Genomic DNA, 15,511 nt, shown 5'->3' with positions numbered 1-15,511 from the left:
GGCTTCAATCCCGGCTTCGAGCTTCCTGTTTGAAGTTTGCATGTTCTTCCCGTGCCTGCATGTGCTTTCTCCTGGTTCCTCCCACAACCCCAAAAATGTGCATGGGATGCTGACTGAACACTCCAAATTGTCTATGTGTGTATAAGTGTCTATATGTGCCCTGCTGCTGGCAACCTGTTCAGGGTGTACCCAGCCTTCTGCCTGAAGTTGGCTGTGATCAACTCCAGCACCCCCGCGACCGTCATGAGGAGAAGTGGTTCAGAAGATGAATTATACAAATGTTATGTAGAGTGATAAACGTGATACATTGACTTCATAATGATATTGACGGGTCACATCCCTAGGACACTGCGCCACGCCTTCAAGTAGGGGGCCTGCCCACAACCAGCATCAAGAGGAGTTATTCTCAAACACACGAACGCAGCGATCTAACACCGGATTTTGGTTGAAAAAGTATGAAAGCTGTACCACATACAAACAGGAAGGATTGTCTCAGGAGTGTAGGAACGGAACTCCAGAAAATTGTGAACTACCTGTATATCGCAATGTTAATTTGTTCTCGAAATCAGATGACCCGGACGCAAAAATATGCGATCGGGACATCCTTAAAAATTACCCTTCTTAGCATATGTGCTGTGTTTTTCCCTCAAATCAAAAGGAACTGATGTAGAAATGCCCCAATATCAACGAGTGGCCAATGAACGTGAAAGAAAATGACCTGGAATGACCCAAAATAGACAGGAAGTGACCCATTATTGCCCCAGAACCAACAAAAATATCTATATTTACAGTTTTGTCCCTGTTCTAATATTGAAACATTAAAACATACAAAAAAAGAGGATTTTTTGTTGTTTATTTTCTAAATACAAAGTGTTAAATAGATAAGGAAAACATTGTTTTGTTCCTTTTCATTAATATTGAAAAGTAAAAAAAAAACTCAAAAACCCAGTGATTTTTTCCCCCTCTTGAGTTTTATATTTTCAGACACATAAAATTTAAAAATTGTGTTAAAAAAAATAAGCAAAATATTTCGTTTTTTCCTTGTCATTTTCAAAAATGGCAAATTTGAAAAACCTCAAAGACAATATATTTCCTCTTATATTTTATGCTTTTTCATATAAAATTAAACTGTTTAAAAAAAAGGGGAAATATTTACACTTGTGTGACCTTTAAAAATCCCCTCCCCCATTTTTTTCTCTTACATTTCATATTCATATATATATTCATATACATATATATATATATATATATATATATACATACATATATGTATATATATGTATATATATAGTATACTACATTTTGAAAAAAATAAAAGGAAACATATTAAAAATAATCAGGAAAATATTTAAAGTTTTGTTACCTTTTCATTTAAAATGTTCAAAAATAGCAAATTTTAAAAATTCCAAGAGAATTTTCCCCTTATATGTTATACTTTTTATATATCAAATAAAAAATGTTATATATAATTTGAGAATATTTACCGTCACATTTCCTTTATTTAAAAAACAAAACAAAACAAAAAAAAAAGAATATTTAGAGTTATTATTTTTCTTTTATCTATTAATTTCTTTAAGATTGTGCAAAATACAAAGAACAATATTTTTGGGGGGTTTTGCTTTTGAATGAAAATAAAAACAAGCAAATACATTTTACAAATTAAAAATAAAGACATACTAGACTATTTCCTGTTATTAGGTCATTTAAAAAAAATGTTTTTGTCTGTTTGCTTGCTTGCTTGTTTTCAGTTAAAAGCTTAAGCATCACTTCATCTTCTCACCATAGCAATCTGCTAAAACGGACAGGTGACTGACTGGGATCTTAGTAAACGGTCTTAGTGGCGTGCATTCCGAGAGGAAGTGAGGGGAAAAGACAGTAAACAAGCCAGCATGCAGGAGGCTTTGAAATACCTTTTATTAAAAGAGGAACATCAGGAAGGAGGAATAGAAAGCAGAGCAAGTACATTCAGAAGCAGCAAAAAGCTTGAACTTCACTCAAAATAAAGAGGAAAATAAACAGAGAAGTTTCCATGCATTTCAACAGGAGGAAAGGAGAATAGTAAATAAATGTTCAGTGTATTTACCAACGAAGCTGAGGAGAAAAAAATTAGAGCCAAGACATGTACAATTAACCCATTATAAGGTGCTTATTAGCTGCCATTAACAGATTAGTCATCCAATCTGTTTGGACTGGGACGGACAGAGAAACAAATGTGAGCTATGGCAATGAATGAGTTCTTATTAAATATCCTTATATGTCCATTTTTTATTTTTTAAACAGTTTTCGTTTAATTTCCTTTGTCAGTTTAAATTTAACAAGAAAAATGACATCTGTTATTAATGAAAACAATAAAATGAAAAACTTTTTAAATGTAATTGTTATTTTTATTTGGGGGAATTTACAGGTCGCCTCCTGTTGATTTTGCATCACTGAAAAGATGGTGACTCAAGAATGGCCCAAAACAAAGACTCCACTACCAGTTGACGAGACAGCTCCTACAGACTTTGCGCCACGGCTTCCTGTAGGGGGCCGGGCCAGGGAGAGCGTCATGGCGGCTTTCGCTGCGATAAACTCAAACACGCTGCGTTTTAACACCGACTTTAGGTGGAAACGTTTTAGTGCATACAAGCAGGCAGGGGTGTCTCGAGAGGATTTAAGATAATTATTATAAAAAAATAGCACCATGCGTGCACTTTGAAACGTGAAAAAAATTAAATGATGGGAACAAAATAGTGTAACTTTAGCTTGAAATATTTACGTAAAATGAATATATGCCCTTTTTTTTTTTTTTTTTTTTTGCTTTTAACCAAGAGTCTGGAGTGTTTTACATTCATATCTATAGAAATTCCTCGATTTAAGCATTTGTTTATTAAAATTTTCAACTTAAAAAAGCTCTTTGTTTCGTGACGGCCTCCATGTTGGATTTTGTATCTCTACACAATAGCGGAATTCCACCTAAATAAGTTGTGATTGTATATAGAAAAATTTTGCAAATTTTGCTTTTGTTGAGTAAAATGACTAAGATGATTCTGCACTTTTTCCTCAAGTTTCTGATAGGGAAATTGTGTGATTTATTAGCCATTGAAAACTTGCACTAAATAAAAAAAAAAGTTTCTGGCAGAAACTACTAAAATCTACAGTATGTTAAATATCGCTTTTGATCCTGAAAATATAGGCGATTATCGCTGCATTTGGTGATTTTTGTGCATCTAGCGTAACATTTGAGAAATTTATAGCCATTTTAAATGTTTTTATACTTGTTTAAAAATAAAATAATCTGGATTTTATTAGGGAACAACTTTGAATTTTTTGATGCAGCTGCTCACGAAGACTCATATACAGTGGGGAGAACAAGTATTTGATTCACTGCCGATTTTGCTGGTTTTCCCACTTACAAAGCCTGTAGAGGTCTGTAATTTGTATCATAAGTTCTCTTCAACTGTGAGGGACGGAATCTAATACAAAAAAAAAAAACAGAAAATCACGTTGTATGATTTTTAAATAATTTGCATTTAATTGCATGAAATAAGTATTTGATATATCACAAAAATCGAACTTACTATTTGGTACAGAAACCTTTGTTTGCTATTACAGATACCCAACGTTTCCTGTAGTCCTTGATAAGGTTTGCACACACTGCAGCAGGGATTTTGGCCCACTCCTCCATGCAGATCTTCTCCAGAGCCTTCAGGTTTTGGGGCTGCTGCCGGGCAACACGGACTTTCAGTTCCCTCCATAGATGTTCTATCGGGTTCAGATCTTGTGACTGGCTAGGCCACTCCAGGCCCTTAAGATGCTTCTTACGGAGCCACTCTTTAGTTGCCTTGGATGTGTGCTTTGGGTCGTTGTCATGCTGGAAGACCCAGCCATGACCCATCTTCAGGGTTCTCACTGAAGGAAGGAGGTTGTCAGCCAAGATCTGGCGATACATAGCCCCATCCATCCTCCCCTCAATACGGTGCAGTCGTCTGTACCCTTGGCAGAGAAACAGCCCCAAAAAATGATGTTTCCTCCTCCATGTTTCATGGTTGGGATGGTGTTCTTGGGGTTGTACTCATCCTTCTTTTTCCTCCAAACACGACGAACCGAGTTTAGACCAAAAAGTTCAATTTTGGTCTCATCCGACCACATGACCTTCTCCCATTGCTCCTCTGGATCATCCAGATGGTCAGTGGCAAACTTCCGACGTGTCTGGACATGCACTGGCTTCAGCAGCGGGACCTTGCGTGCGCTGTAGGATTTTAATCCATGACGGCGTAATGTGTTTCCGATGGTTTTCTTCGAGACTGTGGTTCCAGCTCTCTTCAGGTCATTGACCAGGTCCTGCAGTGTAGTTCTGGGCTGATCCCTCACCTTCCTCATGATCAGTGATGCCCCACGAGGTGAGACCTAGCATGGAGCCCCAGAACGAGGCAGATTGACCGTCAACTTGAACTTCTTCCATTTTCTAATAATCGCTCCAACAGTTGTTACCTTCTCACCAAGCTGCTTGCTTATTTTCTTGTAGCCCATCCAAGCCTTGTGCAGGTCTATTATTTTATCCCTGATGTCCTTACACAGCTCTTTGGTCTTGGCCATTGTGGAGAGGTTGGAGTTTGTTTGTTTGAGCATGTGAACAGGTGTCTTTTATACAGGTAACAAGTTCAAACAGGTGCAGTTACTTACGGTAATGAGTGGAGAACAGGAGGGTTTTTTAAAAAAGAGCTAAGAGCTGAAATATTTACTAGTTGGTAATGTATCAAATACTTATTTCATGCAGTTAAATACAAATGTATTATTTAAAAATTATACAATGTGATTTTCTGGATTTTTTTATTAGATTCCGTCCCTCACAGTTGAAGAGAACTTAAGATACAAATTACATACCTCTACATGGCTTGCATGTGGGAAAACCAGCAAAATCGGCAGTGTATCAAATGTTCTCCCCACTGTATGCTTAAGGGAAGTGCTAATGTAGTTTTAGGTCGCTAGCAGCTTTGGTTTTCAAAATAATTGATTTTGAAGTTGTTGAAAATAGGCCTCGAGACCCGTGTCCCACCAACAGATAATGAAGTCAATGCTTCCCCTTTCTGATGTGAAAATTGCATCAAAATTGCACTAATTAAAAAAAAAATACAGTAAGTCGCTATTTCGGGCAAAAACTTTTATGTTATATATTGTTATCGATCCTGAAAATTTAAGTGATTATCCCTGCATTTGCCAATTTTTCAGCATCTAGTGTAAAATCTGAGAATATTATGGTCAAGTGTTGTTATACCTATATAAAAAATAATTACACATGATTTTATTAGGGGAATAACTTTAAATGTTTTGATTCCGCTACTCACGGAGACTCATAAATGCCTAAGGGAGGAGCTGGTTTTGGTTTTAGCTCACTTGCGCCTTCAGTTTTGAAAATATTTGAATTTTAAGTTTTTGAAAATAGGCCCCCTATGGAACGGCCCCGCGCCCTGTTTCCCGTCAACTGATAGTGAAGTCTATGTCCCAAATCAATAGGAAGTGACCCAAAATCTAATTTATTTCTAAAATTTTTCTGTCTACCGAATGTATTTTATTTTGTAATCCGCCATGACTTCAGGTTATGCTTTTATTTTGGTAAATTTACTTTTTTAAGTGTTCTGCAATGTTTGTAGCTTGAAGGCGAATCTGAGTGTCTGATCTTCCCCTTGTGGCCCCTCTGGAAGAGGAAAAACTCTTACGGTGATCCTGGTGATTGTTTTATTTTGTAAAGAACAGGTCAATGCCTTAAAATTAACAGGAAGTGACCTATGAATGCCCACAAAAGACTGGCTGTGAATGCCCCTTTTTCAGTGCCATTGACGGCGCTAGACGTCCAAACCAGTCAAAATTAATTGGACGTCTCGCGCCGTTTATGGCAGCCAGTGAGCTAATGTATACATTATCGTAATGGAAGATTTTGCTAGCAGCTGGTTTGTTCTTTTTTTTTGTTGTTGTTGACAGTGATACCTTTTAAAAACGATATATCGATTATTGGTGGTCGCATATCGATAACCTTTCGGGCTATAAATTATCGCGATATATCACCTTTTCGATATATTGTCACACTCCTAGTATGAATGTGCTACCACATGCCTCATTTGACACCCCTGATATAGAGGTATCTAATCCAAGTCATTCACCTGACCCACCTAGATACACAAACATGGCTACCAAAGACCATCAGAGAGCCAATAATAATGTGAGGGCGAGTCACAGCATCCGCGCTCACTCGTTCGGCCGTACATCTGTCCTGCCATGGCCCTTATGTCTTCCGTGTACGCGTTCCTCTTCAAGTTGCCGCGCGAGGCCGCCATGCGACTCTGAGGGCCCTCGTTTGTGTAGCGAATCGAGCTATCAGGGAAACTATACACCCTGTTCCAGTTTTCTTGCGTGCTTCCATTAAAGTTATGTGTTGCGTGATAAGCCTCCTCACTGTATTCAGCGTGCGCGAGACCAAAAGTGTAACGACTGCATCTCGCCCGATTGTCGGAGGCGTAGGCAGGGCGCGTCACCCTCCACGGTAAGAGGGAGGACGAGCGACGAGGTAGAGGCGGCGGACCGAGGTCGGCCGCTCGTACCTGATCGGTAGAGGCTTGGTGATGCGTGGCTCGTTCAATGGCAGCGTTTATTGCGTCGGACTGCCCCTGCAAGGAAAAGAAAGAAGGTTTCATAACAATTTCAAGCCTAAATTCAAATTTAAATGCATTCAGAGGCGGGGCTAGCGGAGTGTCAAGCCAGGCAGTTGCTCGGGGCCTCAGCCAATGAAGGGGCCACTGAGGCTGCCAAAACATACTCCACAGCAGGGTTGTTTTTGTCAACGATGACTTTAACGAAAATATTTTTTTATATATAGCATTTTTTTCATGACGATAACGAGCTAAAAACAAGGTTAATGCCTACATTTTTTTGTATTTAAAGTTTTTTTTTTTTTTTTAAATGTATTTACCGTTTTTTCCACGTTTCATGATAAAAAAAAAAAAAAGAACTTATAAAAACATCTAATCATAAGAATTTGTTTCCCTATACTTTTTAAAAATAAAAATAATTGGTTAAAAAAAAATGTTTATTGACTATCAAAATAAAGGCAAATTCTTTTATATAAAGATTTTTTTTAGTGAATTGAAAAATAGTTTACTTTTGTTACTTAAAAATTAATACTTTTTAAGGTATTTACTGTTTTTCCCACTTTGTTTTTTTGGTTAAAAACAAATTCAATCAAAAATGAAAAATAAAAATTTGAAACAATATACGGTTTGTTTTTCCTTCACAATTGGGAAAAAAAAAAGGTTTAAAATAATTTTTAAAAATAATATTCAATTTTTTCGTTTAAAAACAATTGTTAAGTGGCCCAAAAAAATAGTATAAAAAAGTTTTAAAGAACAAAAAAATAAATAAAATGTGTTTACTGTTTACTAAAAAATTATAAATCCGAAATGAAAAATATATATATATTTTTAAATAAAAGATCATTTTTAGGTAAACAGTTGCCATGTTTACATGGAGCCAAATATTCCAATTACAATCGGAATATTTGTTCAAACCGAATAAATGTGTTCCATATAAACACCTCATTCGGAATGAACAGGCCCAAACCGAATGGAATTTCATTCCGATTCACAGGGGTGGAATATTCCTTTTCCCAAACCGATTAGAAGTAAAATTATATCATGTAAACAGGGAAGCGGAATGGTGTCTGGTTGCGTTCTTCCTGCACACGCTCCGTACTGACGTGGTGACGTCACTTTGTGACGTAAGTAACATCACTTGCAACATGGCTTCCAAGCACAGCGCACCTAATTGGAGTCCGGCGGAAAGATTGTATTTAATTCAAACTTTAAAAGAATTGAATATAATTGCTCGCTTAGACGGGCGTAAAACGAGGAACAGTGAACTATTTAAAAAGTTCACGAGAGGTTACACGAAGCCGGAATAGACCGGAGCGTTGACCAGATTAGAAACCGGTGGAAAACCGGCTACTACAAGGCAAAAGAGCAAAACAGCAGAAGCGGATACGACCCCACAAACACAACAAGTGGGTTAAAGTTAAAACAGCAGCACTCCGACGATCTATCTCCATGTTTTGCAACGTGACGCTTTGTTTTGATTAATCTGCGCATATCAGACGGCAGTTGTCAAACGTCCTTTCGGAATAACGGCAGTCACATGTAAACGCTGGATCGGAATAGATGAAGTGACATGTAAACAGCTGATGTGAAATTTCCATTCGGAATGATTTGAATCGGTATGAATAAAAGTCAGCATGTAAACGTGGCTACTGTCTCCGAACGACCAATTAACTATCAAAACGACCCTCGTGAGGAAAAGCGGCATGGAAAATGAATGAATGAATGAATAATGATTTTCTAGTTGATATTTGGTTGATAGTGCCAATGAAAAATGACTTTCCACAGTGCGGACAAAACTGCGTTACCTCCACTCTCAAAGATCGCAGTACAACAAGTTGAATGGTTCCCCGAACGTTGCCCTCCGACGACATCGAGCGTCTCAGCGTCTCCATGGCGGCATGGTTGGACCGTCCCAGCAGCGCTTCGCCGTTGATCGCAATCAGCTGGTCATTTACTCTCAGACGGCCATCCTGCGGGAGCGAGGAAGTTGGGGGTCAAGTCATAGTCAAAGCTACTATACGTTCAAGGGCGTAGGTTTGTAGGTTTGTAGGACATAACACTACCAACTTTTCCGGATACTCAAATTGTCCCCACCAACTTTTAAGCAACCTTATATGCAGGATATAATGAGTTCAGTTATAAAGGTCATTTAGATTGTCTTCCCAAATGTTGTAAGGATAGAACTGAGCCTACCATAATGAAGTGAATTATTTTCATTATGTTCAAATTTAAATTTACCCCTTTTCACTTGCTGAATGCGCTGGTCCATTTTACTCCTGTCAAACGCACATTTAATTGGCTGATGATTTGAACCACACACGCACGCTCACACACAGCCCCGAAAAAAATACATGTCAACAACATGCCGCCTCCTCCGCCCCCTTCAAAGAAGGGGATATTAGATGCATAGCCTTAAAAAATTTATTTACCTGACACTTCGCCTTACCAGAGCGGGCTGTACCAAAGTCCCCTGTGTTTAGTATTAGTCAGGCGAAGACAGAACCCGCTGCGAGCTCAAGCTTGGATTTTTTAAAAGGGTACGAAAGCTATACCGCATACAAACAGGAAGGATTATCTCAGGAGTGATTTGTCCGAGGATTCAAGGTAATTATTATATTTTTCGTACCATGCATGCATTTTGAAACGTTGTGAAAAAAAATCAATGGGAGAAAACAGGAGCTACAGCATTGGCGTCCTACTTCAACATATTTACGTAAAAAAACTTTTTTTTTTTTTTTTTTTGCTTTTAACCAAGAATCGAGACTGTTTTATGTCCATATATATAAAGAATTCAAGGATTTAAGCATTTATTCACAAGAATTTTCAACGCAAAAAGCTCTTTACTAAGGCGGCGACCAGTGACTAAACTAGCAGCACATCCGATATATTTATGTAAAAAAAAAACAACAACTGCTAACTGCCCGTTTTTTTTTTTTTTTTTTTTTTTTTAATTCAGAGATTTAAGCATCTATTCAAGAGAATTTTCAGCGAAAAAAGCTCTTTATGTTTCCACTCTGTCAGTGTTGACAGCCACCCCAACAATGCTGGCTACTATGCTAGCCTTGAGCTCCCCGAGGGCACCTGATCCTACACCAACGGCAACAAGCAGATCTTCAACTACTTTAACCCCGCGGACCTTTGGAAGAACATCTATGGCAGCTTCCACAACAATGGCTGTATGGTGCTGCCCAGGTGTCCTGGGGATGAAGTAAGTGGCCAGCATTATATACTTTATTACAAAGATGAATCAAAACACCTATCTGAAGACGGTACACAAGAAAGCCCGCCCGTCTCATCAGACCATAGGACATGGTTCCAGTAATCCATGTGCTTTGTTGACATGTATTCAGCAAACTGTTCACGGGCTTTCTTGTGTAGCGTCTTCAGAAAAGGGTTCCTCCTGGGGTGACAGCCATGATCACCAATTTAATGTAGAGTGCGGCGTATGGTCTGAGAACTAACAAACAGGCTGACCCACCACCTCTTCAATCTGTACAGAAATGCTTACAACACTCCGTAACGAGTCACATGACAAGGGAAAATGACAAGCAGTACTCAATTTAGACATTTAGGGATGTACCTATTTTCATAAGGGTGTATTCACTTTTGTTGCCAGGGGCTTAGATATTCATGGCTATATTTTGATGTATTTTGAGGGGAGAATAAATTAAATCTATTATATAAACTGCACACAGACTTTTCATTGTGTCAAAGTGTCATTTTGTCAGTGTTGTCCCATGTAAAGATATACTTAAATATCTGCAGAAAGGCGAGGGGTGTACTCACTTCTATGATACACTGTATGGAAACCGTTCCAGTTTGGGTCGTGACAAAAATGTGAGTTTTGCGACAAACTGGAAGACGCAATTTGTGGATGAATTGCGGAGGGATGCTTTGCTTTGCTTTCTCTCCCATGTCACACTTCCTGTAGATTTTCAGCAACTTCCTTTTCATTTTGGGGCAGTCAATGGCTGCCTTTAATGGCAGCAGAGGACCAATCCATGTTGATTGGGAGGGGCAAATAAACAAACGTTCAAAGGCAGGCAATGAATGTCCAGGACAACTACAGGTAAAATAACTAAAATGTCCGTTTCTGGGTGATGTTTGTTTGTTTGGAGATGTTTTTGGGTTTCCGTGTCTCCTAAAGAGTTTTTAAGCGCGCCTTGCTGGGTCACTTCCATGCAGTAGCCCAATTGATGCGTAAAGCTGGTTTAGACTGGGCGCATTTTATAGCTAAGAGCACCAAAAATATACAGTGAAAAAAACAAGTATTTGAACACCCTGCTATTTTGCAAGTTCTCTAACTTAGAAATCATGGAGGGGTCTGAAATTTTCATCGAAGGTGCATGTCCACTGTGAGAGAGATAATCTAAAAAGATAATCTAAAACAAAATCCAGAAATTATTTTTTTAACTATTTGTGTGATACAGCTTCAAATAATTATTTGAACACCTGAGAAAACGAATTTGCAATTACAGGGGTCAAACGTTTCCTGTAGTTTTTCACCAGGTTTGCACACTGTAGTAGGGGTCTTGGCCCACCCATCATTCAGGCTTCTGGGCTGTCGCTGAGAAACCCGGAGCTCCTTCCAAAGGTTTTCTATCGAGTTTAGGTCTGGAGACCTGCTAGGGCATGCTATGCTTCTTACAGAGCGTTTTTCCGGCTGTATACTTCGGGTCATTGTCATGTTGGAAGACCCAGGCATGACACATCTTCAATGCTCTGACTAAAGGAAGGAGGTTGTTCCCCAAAATGTCACAATACAGGGCGCCAGTCATCCTCTAATACAGTGCACTCGTCCTGTCCCATGCGCAGAAAAACACCTCCAAAGGAGGATGCTACCACCCCCATGCGTCACAGTAGGGATGGTGTTCTTGGGATAGTAGTCATCATTCTTTTTCCTCCAAACATGGTTAGTGGAATTATGACCAAAACATTTTAGTCTCATCTGACAACCAAATTTGCTCTCATGAGTCCTCTGCATCATCCAAATGGTCATAAGCAAACTTAAGACGGGCCTTGACATGTGCTGGTTTAGGTAATGGAAACTTCCGTGCCATGCATGATTTCAAAGTATGACATCTTAGAATTACCAACAATAACCTTTGAAACGGTGGTCCTTCAGCTCATTTCAGGTCATTGACCAACTCCTGTTGTGTAGTTCTGGGCTGATTCTTCACCTTTCATAGGATCATTGAGACCCCACAAGGTGATATCTTACATGGGGCTCCACTCCGATTTAGATTGACCGTCATGTTTAGCTTCTTCCATTTTCTAATGATTGCACTAACAGCGGACCTTTTTCCACTAAGCTGGATGGTAATTGCTCAGTAGCCCTTTCCAGCCTTGTGGAGGTGTACAATTTTGTCTTTGGTGCCTTCGGACTCTTTGGTCATGGCCATGTTACAAGTTTGAGTCTTACTGATTGCATGGGGGGGACAGGTGTCTTTATGCAGCTATCGGCCTCAAACAGGTATATCTGATTCAGGATAATACATGGAGTGGAGGTGGGCTTTTAATAGGCGAATTAAGAGTTCTTTCAGGGTCAGAATTCTGATAGAAAGGTGTTGAAATACTTATTTGCAGCTGTATCACAAAAATAAATTGTTAAAAAAAATCAAGCATTGTGATTTCTGGATTATTCTTTTAAGATTATCTCTCTCCCAGTGGACATGCACCTACTATGAAAATTTCAAACTCCTCCATTATTTCTAAGTGGAAGAACTTGCAAAGTAGAAGGGTGTTCAAATACTTATTTTCTTCACTGTATATATGGTTCTCGGCCGGCTCGAGCCAGAGCCATTGAAGTCACATGAATGAGAAAGCGTATTTGATTAGCTGCTTCCTCGTCGTCACTGGAATCTGGAAAGATCAATTCGGCCATCTTCTCCGCGGCGCGAAATTTTAACATGCGTCGTCGCCAGGACATGGACTATCTGGTCGAATTGCCGACATCTGACACGTGTCGCTTGTCACGAGGCCGTCTGTCGCACTTCAACGCACGATTACATTGACTTTACATAGGAACCGATTGCGCGACAAGGGAAAAAAAACGCATCCGGTCTGAATGCAGATTCAGACCTGTTGTGTTTTATTGTCGAGTTATAACTGTGCCAAAAGCAGTTTTATTTGTATTTCGGTGGATCAAATCAATTTCCGAGAAATAGGTCGAGCGATATTTTTTTTTCTCTTCCTCATTCTGCCTGCAGATTGACAGTTTGCGCGAGATTTTTCGGCGGATCTTATCATTAGCATACATCAATACCGTTGAAGCAACATGCCCAGACATGCCCTTGGCAAATTGTGACCCCGTTGCCACTTCTCCTGCTTTTCATCCTTCTCAAACTTTCCCATATTTACAAAAATCCCTCACTATTTCTCTCTTCCTCTTGTGTGGGATCTCGTCCCAGAAACCCGTTTCTCACGCCTCTTATTGGACCGTTACGTCTGAGCGTGGCCGTCAGGAAAAAAAACAAAAAACGCTCGTCAAGCGGCTTTAGGGAGCTCCCATCTCACGTCTCTGATCCCAGACCGGCCGTTTATCTTCAATGCCACACTCGTCGAGTGCGACAGATCCGGCAATGGTGAAGAGCTGACAAAAAAGAATAAAGGCCTAGCTTTGCTGAACGAGTTGAAGTGAGCGCCGAGGGACGGCTGCCGAGTCGATGGGACGAGACCGCTCGAGGTGAACGGGGGTCAAGGGTCGTTGTGAGTGGTGCCCTTTGTAGGGAAGCGCCTTAGCGTCAGTGAAAGACAGGAAGAAAGACAAAGAGTAGGAAAGGAAGAGATAACAGGAAAATGGCAAAAGCCCGCAAAAAAATGGACAACGGGAAGAGAAATGGCAAGTTTAACCTTTTGAAGGGCACGTTTCTGCTGACCCCCCAAAAAAATGAGTATCAACACTTTTGCAATCAAATATCGAATCCAGATATATTTCAGCAGTGATTCTTTAATACTTTTCAATAGTACAAAAAAAGTAATACATTTTATTGTTTTATCTCAGTGTTTTATCCATTGGTGGTCATTATTTTTTACAAAAACAACTTCTTCAACTTGCCCCAAAATTTACAGAAGTGACCCGAAACATAGAAGCAGTGACCCAAATGACTATTAAATGCCCCAAAACCAATCGAAAGTCGCCAAAAATTAACCCTTTAACACCAGACCTGCAGCGACACGTTTACGCATATCATCTTTGAAGCCTAGTCATGTGATTAACTGCTGACAATGTTTGATTTTTTAAAAATTATATATATTTTTTTCCTCAGCACAAAATCATCTATATGAACTGATATTTTTATATATATGAAGTCATGTGAAAAAAATAGGACACCCTATGGAAGCCTGTGTGTTTTTAAAATATTTGTTGATAGCAATCTTAAGAGATTCAAGTAATTGATATGTGAATATTTCTTAATAAAGAACTGAATATTTAATGGGCTGTCCTAATTTCTTTCACACGACTGTACTATACTTATACTATAGGTATAGATGATAGTGAATAGTTCCTTCATAGTCCCATGATGACATTAAAAGGATCATATCTCTGGTTTTCCGTGGTCAATCAAATAAAAAAAGACAAAAACTGGGAGAGAGCACTCAATGTCAAATAATTTTTTTACGGAGCTTTAACCCTTTAACACCATCACACTGTAATGACGACACCCATGTGCCGCTGGTTGGTCTCGTTTGAAAGTGCGGAAGTTGAGGTCCTCACCTGTTTTACTTGAAGCAAATTGACCAAGAAAAACGGGAGATAATGTCAAATGAGTTTTATTGCACTCATAAATAAAACGCTGTGTGGACATGTGTTTATGTCTTTATTAAATGTTTTATTGAGTGAGTCCACTCATAGTGTTCTACTGACAGTAGCCTTTGAAACTGTGCATCCAGCTAGCCCTCATTTTTCTCATCATGAGTGATGCTCCACGAGGAGAGATTTTACATGGAGCCCCGGTCTGAGGTGGATTATCAGTAATTTTAGCCTTGGCCATTTTCTAACAATTGCTGAAACTGTTGATGTATTCCTACCAAACTGCTTTCCAATTGTCCCATAGCGGTTTCCAGCTTTGTTGAGCTCAACATTTTTTTCTCTCGTGTCTTTCGAAAGCTCTCTGGTCTTGCCCACGGTCACAGTTGGATTATGACTGTGGGGTGCAAAGGTGACAATATTGCACTCAAACGGGTGGTTTTACTCATGGGAGGTGGACTTTTTTTAAGGTAGACTAACAACTGTTTAAGTGTCATAATTATTGCTCAGGAGCACAAATACTTATGAACCCCAGTAAATAACAAATAAATTATTGACAAATCATACAATGTGAGTTTTGGATTTTTTTTATAGATTATGTCTCTATTAGTGGAAATGCAACTATGCTTGAAATTTCAGACCTCTACCTATTTTCTAAGTGGGTGAGCTTGCAAAATCACATGGGGTGCAAATACTTCTGCTCTTCACTGTACAGTATATAACCTTTTCGATATACTGTCATACCCCTACTGCCAACCCTCGTACCTTATAGGCCGCTCCTCCATGAATGATGGACTTGATAAAGATCCCCAAGTCCTCACCGGTCTCCCTGGACTGGTTGCCCTTCAAGCTGACTCCCAGGCCGGCGGAACCAGTCTCGTTGAGCGGCACCTCGTACATGAGCTGCTCCCTGCCGTCCTCCAACACCAAACCACCCGCTTCTTCGCCTTTCTAAAAACACAAAAAAATGCCCCAGGTGAATCCGTGACATTTGAAAAGATAAAACCATCTTCACCTGCTTTTAATAACCACAAATCAAACACACCGACTGATATTTCCCGCTCTGGCGGTTCGCCGATGCCACTCAAAACTAAAATATTGGGACTGAAAGTCCAGTTGGGAAGCAGGTGTTTTG

The 15,511-nt window shown here is 39.4% G+C and overlaps 1 protein-coding gene across 1 annotated transcript in view; it reads right to left on the bottom strand.

Moving 5' to 3' along the window:
* Positions 1–15,511, bottom strand: part of pard3ba (par-3 family cell polarity regulator beta a) — a 240,737-nt gene that overhangs the window by 112,904 nt on the left and 112,322 nt on the right. Inside the window, exons 11-13 of the mRNA XM_057859972.1 lie at positions 15,142–15,327; positions 8,432–8,596; positions 6,579–6,644 (exon numbers count right to left, since the gene is read on the bottom strand). Of these exons, the coding sequence (XP_057715955.1) occupies positions 6,579–6,644; positions 8,432–8,596; positions 15,142–15,327 (417 nt within the window). The remainder of the gene's footprint in view (positions 1–6,578; positions 6,645–8,431; positions 8,597–15,141; positions 15,328–15,511) is intronic.

The sequence above is a fragment of the Corythoichthys intestinalis genome, chromosome 2, assembly GCF_030265065.1.
Source record: "Corythoichthys intestinalis isolate RoL2023-P3 chromosome 2, ASM3026506v1, whole genome shotgun sequence".
Lineage (NCBI taxonomy): Eukaryota > Metazoa > Chordata > Actinopteri > Syngnathiformes > Syngnathidae > Corythoichthys > Corythoichthys intestinalis.
Note: the sequence above shows the minus strand (reverse complement) of the source record. Positions and strands in the feature narration are given on the sequence as shown.